At 40.1% G+C, this 12,572-nt stretch overlaps 1 protein-coding gene across 1 annotated transcript in view; it reads left to right on the forward strand.

The window, feature by feature from the left end:
* The window catches only part of PARG (poly(ADP-ribose) glycohydrolase), a 117,409-nt gene that overhangs the window by 65,623 nt on the left and 39,214 nt on the right, over positions 1-12,572 (forward strand). Inside the window, exons 11-12 of the mRNA XM_068982315.1 lie at positions 2,951-3,011; positions 8,557-8,632. Of these exons, the coding sequence (XP_068838416.1) occupies positions 2,951-3,011; positions 8,557-8,632 (137 nt within the window). The remainder of the gene's footprint in view (positions 1-2,950; positions 3,012-8,556; positions 8,633-12,572) is intronic.

A 12,572-nucleotide genomic window follows, 5' to 3' on the forward strand; every position in this document is an offset into this window, starting at 1 on the left:
GCTTCTTTTGATAGCGGGCTATGTATTTCTTAGCTTATCATTTTTAGTTTTGTGCCCTGTACTGAATGAAATAGTAAGAAAAGAAAGTGAAGGTTCACTAGGGCTTATGAGACATAAAACTGAGTTGAAATTTATACTAATTTGTTAGAAAAGTAAGTATATTTTTTGCTATTGTAAATCTAAACAGAATGAATACCATTACTATATCTTAATAATTTGAAGTTTATTTTTCTGTCCCTGAAGTCAAATCATGCGTGTCTGCTCTAAAAGCCAACTTGCCTTTCCAAATTTTCGGATTTTAAGTGTTTTGAGGGAAAAAGCCTAAAATTTTGTTTTTTCAGCTAAAAATTTATAAATCATCATAAATATTGGGAATTAGGCTGAAAAAATAAATGATAATTAGACCTTTTATTTTCTGACTTTTTCACTGTACATGGTAATTCGGTTCTTTGTAGACGTATAGTATGATATGCTATAGGTTTTTAGGTTGTAAAGCTACAGACTTCAGAAGGAAATAGTAGGTAGAATAAAAGAGAGGTTTGCAATTTAATAATTACTTTATATATAAAGTTCTGGAGTTCTACTGAATAGAAACTATAGAAACCTATTTAAAGTACCATATTTCATCAGCTCTAGGACAGGATCTGTGACAAGAAGTTTCATTATCTTATACGCCACTGAGAATGGAAAAACACTCAGGATAAGGCAGTTGCAGGAGATCCCCTACAAAGCTGGGACGCCAGATCTCCGTACCTTTAGCCTAAGGTTGAATGAGAAATTGCCTTTGCCATGCAGGAAGGTGGCAACGAAGGAGCTGCAGGTGTCACCCTAGGTAGAGAGGGCGCCCCAAAGAGTCTTCCCTGAGAATATGAACCACGAGCGTCAAGTCTGGGACTGGAAGTCTCATTACCAGAGTGATCCATAGACGCCTAGAGCAGAAGGCTTAATTCCGACTGGTCTCAGGTGGTTGGTGTTCCCAGAAGATGGCAGAAGCAGATGCTCATCTTCTTTGGGAAAATTCAGCTTTGATGGAGACCAGTAGCCGTGGCTAGATACCTTTGACTATGTGAGGTATATTCGTAGTTTCAGAAACTTAATATATGAAAATATGCTTTTTAGAATTTATAAAATACGATTCCATCAAGACCAGCTTTTCAGGGTTGTCAGTCTGTGTAATTATAGTGAGGCTCTTGAGACTGAATGATTTTAAACAGCTTTCTGAATTATTTTCAATATAATTTTAGATAAAACTATCTTATAAAAGGAGTATTTATAAAAAGTGATGACTCGTATGTAGTATATGCTGCTAGTTTATTAAGAGAAATATTTGATTAACCAAAATAACCTATTCTGGTATAAAAGATGCCTTTTTATGAAAGAAAGGTAATAGGCATGTTCTCAAGGGTTTTTTTTGGGGGTTATTAATATATATCTAAAGAGTCATATTCTTCTGCCTTTTCTCTTGCTTTGCCAGAAATGTTCATTTTTAAAAAATTCTCTTGGTCTCTCCTAGTACATATGAGGGCCATTTAATGTTCTTATTTGTCTGCTAAATTACTGAATGATGATACAGACTTTGCTGCTGCTGCTGCTAAGTCGCTTCAGTCGTGTCCGACTCTGTGCGACCCCATAGACGGCAGCTCACCAGGCTGCCCCGTCCCTGGGATTCTCCAGGCAAGAACACTGGAGTGGGTTGCCATGTCCTCCAATGCATGAAAGTGAAAAGTGAAAGTGAAGTCGCTCAGTCGTGTCCGACCCTCAGCGACCCCATGGACTGCAGCCCTCCAGGCTCCTCCATCCATGGGACTTTCCAGGCAAGAGTACTGGAGTGGGTGCCGTTGCCACAGACTTGAGTCTCCTATTAATAGAGTCACTGCTCTAGTATTTGAAGTATTTGACTTGTGGATTTTAATCATTTGTCTTAAAAGAAGTTAGACCTCTAGAGAATATTTTGTAGCTCATGTTAACAAAACTCTGTTTTCTACTGTAACTGCCCCATATGATTTTTGAGTTGTTGCTGATTGTGACTGAAAGCAAAGAAATGTGGAATCATCCAAAGGAATGAAATGATTGCCGGCCTTTCACTGGGACTCCACCACCATTATCACTAATAGTTCCTGACATATCTCTCTCTGCTTAAGAGCATTCTTTTTTTAAACAGAAATGGCCTGGCCTTCTTGGTTTGTTCTTTGATTTGAATCAAACAAATTACTTCTGCCCAGCTGATTTATTTGTTGCTTTTGCCACTAGTTTTAAAAAAAAAAAGTAAACCTAACACAGAAGGCTCTCGTCCTCTAAAATTTACTGCCCTTTGATCCTCTCATATCTGTTGCTCCTTGAAAACTATGTCATCATTCTTCTGTAGCCTCTTGGAATACAGTGATTCTTCCTTCTGGCTAAGACGCCTTATAAATAGAGCAACTGCGTGTCGTCTAAGCCCTGAATTTAGCTGTGGCACCTCAGAGTACATGCCAACGATTTTCTTTTTTAATCTTAGACATATTTATTATAAAACATATAAATGTATTGACATTCACCAGTCCACAGGTTTAGGGTTAAGACTTTTTTTTTTAAAGGACTCTACAGATTAAAATTCAGTTTGTCTTTGTGTATAAACTATATCCAGTATGCATCTGCCCCCTGCCAGTTTTTTTTTTTTTCTAAGTATATTCAGTTTGGAAAACTTAACCAAAAGGCACCAGCACTCACATCCTACTGTTGTGCTGCTATCTGTATAGGTTTGTGCCTTAGGGAGGGCTTTCTATTTTGTGGAAAGAATTCCTACTGTAAGGATATTATTTTGAATCCACCTTGTATTGTATTCCAACACTAGGCTTAGTATTTCCTGACTAGTTTTATAGCCTTTGTTAGACCCATTCTTTCACTAAATGTATAGTCTTCTCAAACTCAAACTTATTTTGGATGTGTTTCTCTTTTATTGCTTTTGTAGAACCCACTGGGTTGGTGACATTTACAAGACAGAGTCTTGAAGATTTTCCAGAGTGGGAAAGGTAATAATAATGTAAATCTCTGTAATCTTAGAATTAGGGCTCTTTCACCATGAGAGGATTCAATTTTATAGCCCCTGAAAAGATAGTCTTCCAGCCTCTTGATTGCCCTAGGACCAGGGAGTTTCTTCTTAACACGGTCGATTGTCAGCTCTCATCGTGAGAAAGGTCATGCCTTTTGAATCGGTCTGCAACCCCTGTCATTTCTACCCTTGTGCCTTAGTTTTGTCTTCTGAGACAAAGTCCTATTTAGAATCTAGGAGTTTTCTGTGAAAGGCACTAGTGTTAAACACCAGTATTTAATATTCCTCCTTTTACCCTCGGATTTATGGTTAGGGTTTGTATTTTATGGCTTTTCTTTCTGGAGGACGAGATTAGTGCATTTTTTAAATTAAAATGAAGTGTAAATTGTAATTATTTAGAATTTGTCTGAGTGGCAAAGAATTTTGGAGTTTGGCTGTCCACGTGTGTGCGTGTGTTAGTCGCTCGGTCGGGTCCGACTCTTTACTACCCCGTGGACTGTAGCCCACCAGGCTCCTCTGTCCATGGGATTCTCCAGGCAGGAATAGTGGAGTGGGTAGCTATTCCCTTCTCCAGGGGATCTTCCCGACCCAGGGAAAGAACCCGAGCCTCCTGCACTGCAGGCAGATCCTTCACCAACAGAGAATTGGCAATTTTGTGGAAGTTTCTAATTTCCTAGGGCTTTTTCCCTTATTATTAACCTCATATGCTAAGGATAATAGTAACCAATGTGGGCTGATTCAGATTTGCACGTTCCTTAGTGCCCTGAAATAGTTGTAACCTGGAACAAATCCACAGAGCACTTAGAGCAGAATGGGTCTGCTTTTCAGTGCAAGTGAGGACGTGTCCGACATACTGCAGGCGTTGTTTGGATGCGCACCCGTGCTAACCAGTGCCTCTTCATCTTCACTTTCTGATGGTTTTTATCATAGTTTGTTTTGTTTGGAATTAACGATGAAAGGGAGTTATTGTTCGAGGAATTAAGTTGAAAAGGTATATATGCTTAGATGACTTTCCTGTGTTTTCATCCATCAGGGATGTTTGTTTGCGAGGTGAAAGAAAAACAGACTTACTTTAGGAGGCTGACTGCATGGCTGAGATGATGATGTCATAGCAGAGGGAAGTGGATAAGAGATTAAGCAACCAAAGGAAAGACAGAAACAAGAACAAAATTGAGTCAGAAAGGAAGAGCCATGTACAGCATTTTGGAATCGTAGCAGATTAGAGAGAAAAGGGACCCAGGCAGTCATCTGTTCCAGCTGCCTGCCAAGACAGTCGACTCCGTGATACCCGTGAACAGACAGAGACTAGACTGGCCTGGTGATGGGGATCCGCTGTTGGACCGCACTCTTCCCATCGTGGGCTGCTTGTGTTATTATCTGATACTTGAATGCACTGAAAAAGTCTGTCTTCCGGAAATCTCCCTACCATGCCAAATCCCATTCCTGGTTCTTCTTTCTGGAGCTAAATCTAATTTTCTTTAACATTTGACCCTCCTTCATGTATCTTAATGTTTTCTTGATCCACCCCCCACCTGTAAAAATGCACATAAGTACATATTAAACTACTCGTTTTGCATGTAATATGGATTGTAAACCCTTTAAACTCTGCTCTTAACATACCCTAAGCAATTGGTCCTGCTTAAAATATGGTGCCTAGAACTAAAGTAACAATCTGCTGTGTCATCTGCCCAGAGTAGATACAGAAGGTTGCGTTTCTCGGCTCTGGTATAGTCTCTGATAGGAATACGTGTGAGTACAGAAGGTTGCCTTTCTCGGCTCTGGTACTAGTCTCTGATAGGAATACATGTGAGTACAGAGGGTTGCCTCTCTCGGCTCTGGTACTAGTCTCTGATAGGAATACATGTGAGTACAGAGGGTTGCCTCTCTCGGCTCTGGTATTAGTCTCTGATAGGAATGCATGTTTGGTGCGTGTCGCTTTGGTGTCGATTTTGCAGATCTTTCAGAGGAACTGTTTTTAATTTAGCTCAGAATCGCTCCTCTGTCTCTGCATTCGTTTGGCACTAATGTCAAAGGGCACTATTTGTATACCATCTGGGAGAGAAGGGATTGGTGAGGGTGCTGTGCCCATAAGATAATTCTGCCCCTTTAGGAAGATCAAGATAGTCCCCTTAACCTAGATAGGCAGAATTTAACTTGATACTTTTAAAACGTTTTTTTTTTTTTCATTTCATTGATTCTTGTTTTAGTTGCTTCATAAGTGGGTTGGAGAATGTAATTAAAATCCATCTCCAAGATTCCACAGAACCAGAAACGTGTGTTCACTTGAAGAGGGAGGATGAAGAAGAGATGAGGACTGTTTAGTTTTCCCAAGAGTACAGAGCTAAATGGATACCAGGAAGCTAGAGGCTTTTCTGACTTCCGAATTTCTGGCGTTATAGCTACCCTGTGATTATCAGTAAATATCTTACTGCTGCTGCTGAGTCGCTTCAGTCGTGCCTGACTCTGTGCAACCCCACAGGCGGCAGCCCACCAGGCTCCCCCGTCCCTGGGATTCTCTAGGCAAGAACACTGCAGTGGGTTGCCATTTCCTTCTCCAATGCATGAAAATGAAAAGTGAAAGTGAAGTCACTCAGTCGTGTCCAACTGTTAGCCACCCCATGGACTGCAGCCTACCAGGTTCCTCCATCCATGGGGTTTTCCAGGCAAGAGTACTGGAGTGGGGTGCCATTGCCTTCTCTGAAATATCTTAGTGGCTTAATTAATCACAGAGAACCAGAATAATATTTGATTCCTGGGGCAGTGGTGTGAAGAATTTGCTGGGGACAGAAGGGGAACCCTATTAGAAAACCTAATAAGGATGCTTATTAAAAAAAAACTAGTTTCTAGCAGTTTCGTAATTTTATTGAGAAGTGACAACTACAGTCACAGAGAATAGTTGACGACAGATAAGATTTCTGGATCATGCTTCTTTATCTTTCCCATAGTATCCTCACAGATGATCTCCCTTGGAATAAAACAGCTGGGAAAGGAGGATTTCTCCCCCCTTCCGAAAGGAAACTAAAAAGAATCAAACTTATGGTACTAACTTTCTCCAAGAGATTTGGGAAGTAATTTTTCTAAAAGTATAGCTTACCTCAGGCTCTCTGGATTCAGATCTTTGTTGCTTCATTTACTAGTATTAGGTCACTTAAATGCTTATTGTTTCCTTATCTGTAAAAGGGAGATAGTAATAGGGATGTTGTGAAGATTAAATGAGTACAAATGAAGCTTTTAGAACTACAGTGAATAACCTGGATTGGAGCCTTACTAGAAATATATTTGGACTCATTGATACCAGGATGAGAGCAAATCCCAATAAATAAATAGAGCTCCCCAGCTGAATTGTTTTATTGTGTTTTTTTTTTAATGTAATTGTTCTAAAAATATGCAAGTCCCCTCCAAAAAGTTTATGCCATGCTATGAAAGGGGTTTATATCTGTTACATTCTATTGCGTTCTATTATGGTTTAAATGGAGAAAAAAAAATCTAAGAAAAAATGTCATCATCAACTGCTATTAATAAAAAGGAATTTTTAACATTAGTTTTATGTGACACAGGAACCTTTATGAGGAAATGAAGACCCAAAGAAACAGATCTGTGTACTTTTATGATAGGTTTGGAGAAGAATAGACAGTCAAGGAAGAATACGATGTGTACAAAAGCGTGGAGTGATCATAGTAAACTGCAGGAGACAGCAGGTCTGGTCGTTAGAATTCTTCTTGGCATTTCTTTGTCTTCAGAGATAAGAATGCTCCTTTCTTCCAGGCATAGATAGTGCCCCTCACGTGAGAGTTTTATGGCTTGTTTCAGGCAAGAAGCATGAGAAGGGGAGGAAGTCAGAGTGACCTTTCTGCTTCTGTCATTTTCTCAGACTTCTTCAGCTTAAAGTATTCAATATGCCAGGGTGCCAAATTTGGGGGTAGTTTATCTGAACCCTGTATACACCTTAGTGACGATGGTTTATGAAAAGGAAAGAGAATAATTGTGACTTGCAGGTACTATGCTTACCTGTGAGTTTCATTAATATAAAAATACCATAGGTCAGGGTTTCTGTAGGAGTTCTGTAGCATGTCATTAAGACACCCCCCTACACATGCACACACAGTTTCCAAACCAGTGAAAATAGAGCCCCTCTGAGCATCGTATATAATTTTTGGGTCACTTTTTTCTGTTTTTCCTTAGGGTGCCAGCTCTAGCATAATAGTAACATTCTTAGATCCTAAGTTTCAAACCATTTTGAGAAATTTTTCAACTTTTAAAGAGGAGAAACTTAAACTGGTACAGTCACTGTGGAAAACAGTGTGGTGGTTTCTCAGAAAACTAAAGATAGAATTGCCGTATGACCCAGTAACTCCACTCCTGGGCATATATCCAAAAGAAGCCGAAAGCTCATTTGAAAAGATACATGCACCCTAATGTTGATAGCACATTCACAGTTGCCAAGATACCGGAACAATCCAAGTGTCCATCAAGAAATGATGGTTGAAGAGATTGTGACACACACAGACGCACGATAGAGCGCTGCTCAGCCATAAAGAAGGACACCATCTCACACACGCAGACGCGCAATGGAGCGCTGCTCAGCCATAAAGAAGGACACCATCTCACACACGCAGACGCACGATAGAGCGCTGCTCAGCCATAAAGAAGGACACCATCTCACACACGCAGACGCACAACGGAGCGCTGCTCAGCCATAAAGAAGGACAACATCTCACACACGCAGACGCACAGTGGAGCGCTGCTGCTGCTGCTAAGTCGCTCAGTCGTGTCCGACTCTGTGCGACCCCATAGACGGCAGCCCACCAGGCTCCCCCTTCCCTGGGATTCTCCAGGCAAGAACACTGGAGTGGGCTGCCATTTCCTTCTCCCAGTGGAGCACTGCTCAGTCATAAAGAAGAGCAGCGTCTCGCCATTTGAAGCAGCATGGGTGGACTTGGAGGGCATTATGCCGAGAAGTGAAATAAGTCAGGCAGAGAAAGACAAATACTGTATCATATCACTTATATGTGAAATCTAGAAAATACAGTAAACTCCTGATATAACAAAAAAGAAGCTGACTCAGAGATACAGAGAATAGACTAGTGGTTACCAGTGATGGCAGGGATAGGGTGGGGAGTTGAAGATGCCAACTGTTGGATGTTAGATAGGCCCACGGATGTTACTACATGGGGAACATAGCCAATATTTTGTAAGAACTGTAAACAGAAAGTAACCTTTAAAAATTATATAAAAATATTTTTTAAAAAACAAAAAGGGGAGAAACTGGTATTTTTTAGGGGCAAACCAGTTTTCAAAACAGTATATGACCCCATTTTAATTTAGATATGTATATTTATATATTTGAATAAGAAAAATCGGGGGAGACCGTCCCAGGAATGTGAAGAGAAAGCATCTATTTCTGACTTTTGAGATTTGGAATAGTTTCAGTTTTCTTTTCTAGTTAATCTGTATTGTCAGACTTTTCTATAGGGAAATGCTTACCATTGAAAAAATAAATGAGGAAGTATCTTTTTAAATCATAGATGTGAAAAACTCCTGACTCGATTGCACGTCACTTACGAAGGTACCATAGAAGCAAACGGCCAAGGCATGCTGCAGGTAGGTGAATCACAGTGGTGGGGGTGTGGGGGGAGCTCTGTCGTCAAGCTTCTGACAGCGAAGGAAATTTGAAAAGCTGCTTATTTTCTTCTAAGTTGATTTAATGCAAACAAGCATCATAGGAGAATGGAGAAGAACACTGAACAGGTCATCTTGACAGCCTGGGTAATGCTGTTACCTGCTGGCGTGCGTTCTCTGTATCCTACACGTGCCTCTTTAAAACGCCTTTGACAGAAAACCCCAAGATCTGGACAACATCAGGCCCCTCGGTTCAGACACAGATTGTAAATTGACAGTGGAGGAAGCTCCCAGGGTGTAGTCTTGACAAGCTGTCACCAGACACTTTTGTTCTTTTCCTTTAAAGGCTCTTGCTCTGCCCTAAATAATGACCAGCTTGAGATGTTTTTCTGCCACCAACCTTGTTTGGGTCTAGGAGGCAGACATCTAAAACTGATTGATAAGAAAGTCCTCTCTCCCATATGTAATAGTTTTAGGTTTGTGAGCCAAATACACTTGCTGTCTCACTGCTGACTCTTGATGTCCTGTTTTAGAGCAGGTAATGTTGTCCATCTCTCAATTTTTATTATTGTATGTTACTGCCATTACTTAAAAATATATTTTTGGAAAAAGGAGTTAACAAATAAAATGTTTTGTGTATCTAGCTTTAAATTGTAACGCCTAACCCGAACATGTGCTTTCCTTTTGCTTTATAGTGATCTTTGAAAATAAAAAATCACTAATCAGAGATGGAATGTGAGTGCTTTGTGTCCTCTCTTATTTATGAGAGCATTGTAATCCTGATTTTCTTTGAAAGAAACTTGTACACCATTTCATTTATGCTGAGAACAGCTGATTTTTCTTCAGAGCCTTATGTTTATATAGGGTTAGAAGTTAAATAATGCAGTTATTAAATAATAGACAGTTTGTTTGAATGTGGACTATTTTTAAAATATTTATTATAAAATGACCTGACTGATTTGCATTTGGCTAGTTACTTCATGCGTATGCTTTAGGTAGGTGCCTACATTCTTTTTAGAATGACCTTTTATTTAGACATATTTGTGTTTAATATTTTAAAAGAGGCAGACTGTATTTTGTTTTAATTCACCTTCGTCCAGTGATGAATATTATAGACTAAAATACTTAGGATAACTGAATTAATTTTTGTCCTGTACTTAAGTTTTTCTAGAATTTGTATTCAATAAGTCCCTTTTCTTCTATATAATAAAGCAATAATTTTGAAATAGGGCTAAAATTTGTTTTGAATGACTATCGCTTTTCCCCCCACATTTCCATCTTGACAAGTTTCTTAGCCACATTAACATCTTGGATTAACTGAGGGAGGCCAATACACATGAAATAAACAAAGCTGCTGCTTGTTAGCACCACAGGAATGCTGACCTTTCATTACAGTACAATTCAGCAAGGAATTATTCAACAACATTCAAGGTTGAGATTCTCCCCACTTCTTGGAATGTATTGTAGATAAGTGTGAAACCTTGGTGATTAAAAGAATACCATAAAGGTTTCTATTTATTTTTCTCCCTGCGCATGCCGTGTATCCCCAGGAGATCAGGGAATATTGTATTGCAGTGCTCCAAAGCTCCTGGTGCAGCGTATAAATTACATCATGCTGAATGGCAACAACAACCAAACCTCTCTAAGGAGTGTTATCAGTTCTCTCTTCATCAAGTTATATAATTCAGAAACTTAAGTAAGCTGAACAAGTAGCTTTAAAGTAAAGTGAGTTGGAAAAAGGCTAAAAATAAAGAAGCACTCATATGCTTGTTTTCATGTACTGCAACAGGTTTCTCACTTGTAATAGAGAGCCGTTGATTAAGAACTTTTTTAAGTAGTAGAAACTTTGATTTTCTAAAAGACTGCTGCTTTCAGAGGCATGCTGAGTTTATTTCTGTGCATCCCTTTTAAGTAAGAAGTGTTGGCCTTTTATTCAGAGAATGAACAGTGGCATGCACACTAACTGTATTTCATTTATCCTTTTCAGGGACGATATAGATTGAATAGAGCTTATCTTTTAAATTTAGTTATGTATCTTGCTCCAGTAACAATTAAGTTTAGCTGATCTCAGAACTTCTTTGTTTCTCATTTCTGTTCTCAGTACCATGATGTTTAGCCAGTCTCTCAGTTTTCAAGAGCTGTCCGTTTTATTTGTTTGCTGGGCCTCATCCCCGCCCTGCCACCCCACTGACCTGTTCGAGGCCCTAGGAGTGCTTCTTGTCTAAACTATCCACTACTTACCTAACCAGTCTTTCTGCTTTTCCGTTTCCAGTTCATTCCTTGAACTCTCGTCTAAATTATCTTCCTAAAACACAGATACAGTTGTTACTTTCCTTGGAATCTTTCTCAGAATCTTCAGAACCCAGAGTAAACCCCGTGGCCAGCTCGTTACCCACTGCGACTCTCCAGGTGCTGTGCTCCGCAGCAGGCGTGAGGAGTCTGCTTGCCGCTCTCTTCACGCAGCTCTTTGCGCGGGGTTTTTCCCATGTCCTTGTGCAGTAATTCCTTCAGCCTGAATGTCAGCAAATTCTCAGTGGAGTGCCGCACCCTTTTGTAATGCCCCCCTGTTCCCCCCATGCTCCACTTCTAGTTAACTGTCTTACTTTGGAAGGAACAAATACATCCTAATAGGTTCTTTGATAATTATCTTACCATTCTAACTATGTGCCTGACTCCCATCTAGACTATAACTGCTGTGAAGTCAGGAACCACGTCTCATTCATCTTTGTATCCCATAGTTCTCAGCATGTCTCATTAATATTTGATGAATATTAAAGCAATTTAAGCAATGAGTCACCCAATGTATAAAGACGTTATGTGTGGTAGGTAACTATTTCTAATCAGTAGACTAGTTTAATGAAAATTATTTTTCTATATCAGCTAAAGTTTTAATGTTGATTCATTATGCCAGAATATAAGCCCAAATATATATGATTCACTGTGGTGACTTATTTCAAAAACTTGTCCAGTCATATTTTTCAGTATTTTCTAAGTTCTTGTGTAATGAAAGAAGACTACTTTATCTTCTCCTGATTTTTCTGTTTTCACATATATTTCTACAAGTCAGAAGATTCATATTCTTAGGAATTTCCTGGTGGTCCTTTGGCTTCCACACTCCCAATTCAGGAGACCTGGGTTTGATCCCAGATCAGGGAGCTGAATTCCACATGCTGCAGCTAAGACCCAGTGCAGCAAAGTAAATAAATAATAAATATTTTAAAATTCATATTCTTGTTTCACTTTTGTAAAATAGGCCTCACAGGACCATTTGATCTAATTGCTTTAAAGAATACAAGTTTTAAGAAATCTTATACAACAGTCTGAAAGGATACGTGAAATCATAGGAAGTCTGTGTATTCGTCTTTGCAGCCTGTTTTTGGCAGCGACCTCCTGAAGCCCTGTGATCTCCTGCGTGGTGAGGGCACTGGGAATGCCTTTTGCTCTGATGTTTGGTCTCCGACCCCAGTTCCTAAGAGTGTCTGAACCCCTGGAAATCTCCCAGTATGTCTTTGTTCTAATAACACAACTCTCGGTGGGCTCCTGGGTACCTTCAGTATGGGGTCTGGGCACCGGAAGGACTACGCCATGATTATAAGTTTGGGACTTTGTGCCCCACCCCCCATTCTCTGGGAAAGTGAGAGGATCTAGAGACTCAGATAATGATCGGTCATGCGAATGTGCTGAAGCTTCCATAAAAACTTTCAAAGTGCGGGACTTGGAGAGCTTTGGGGCTGGCGAATGCGTGGAGGCGCTGGGAGATGACGTGCCTGGAAAGGGTGAGGGCTCTGTGCCCCTTCCCGTGTGCCTGGCCCTGGTGTCTACATCCGGCTGTTCATCTGTGTCTGTGCTTAGCCACTCAGTCGTGTCTGACTCTGCGACCCCATGGACTGTAGCCCGCCAGATTCCTCTGTCCATGGGGGTT

This window comes from Capricornis sumatraensis, chromosome 10 (genome assembly GCF_032405125.1).
Source record: "Capricornis sumatraensis isolate serow.1 chromosome 10, serow.2, whole genome shotgun sequence".
NCBI classification, from domain to species: Eukaryota; Metazoa; Chordata; class Mammalia; order Artiodactyla; family Bovidae; genus Capricornis; species Capricornis sumatraensis.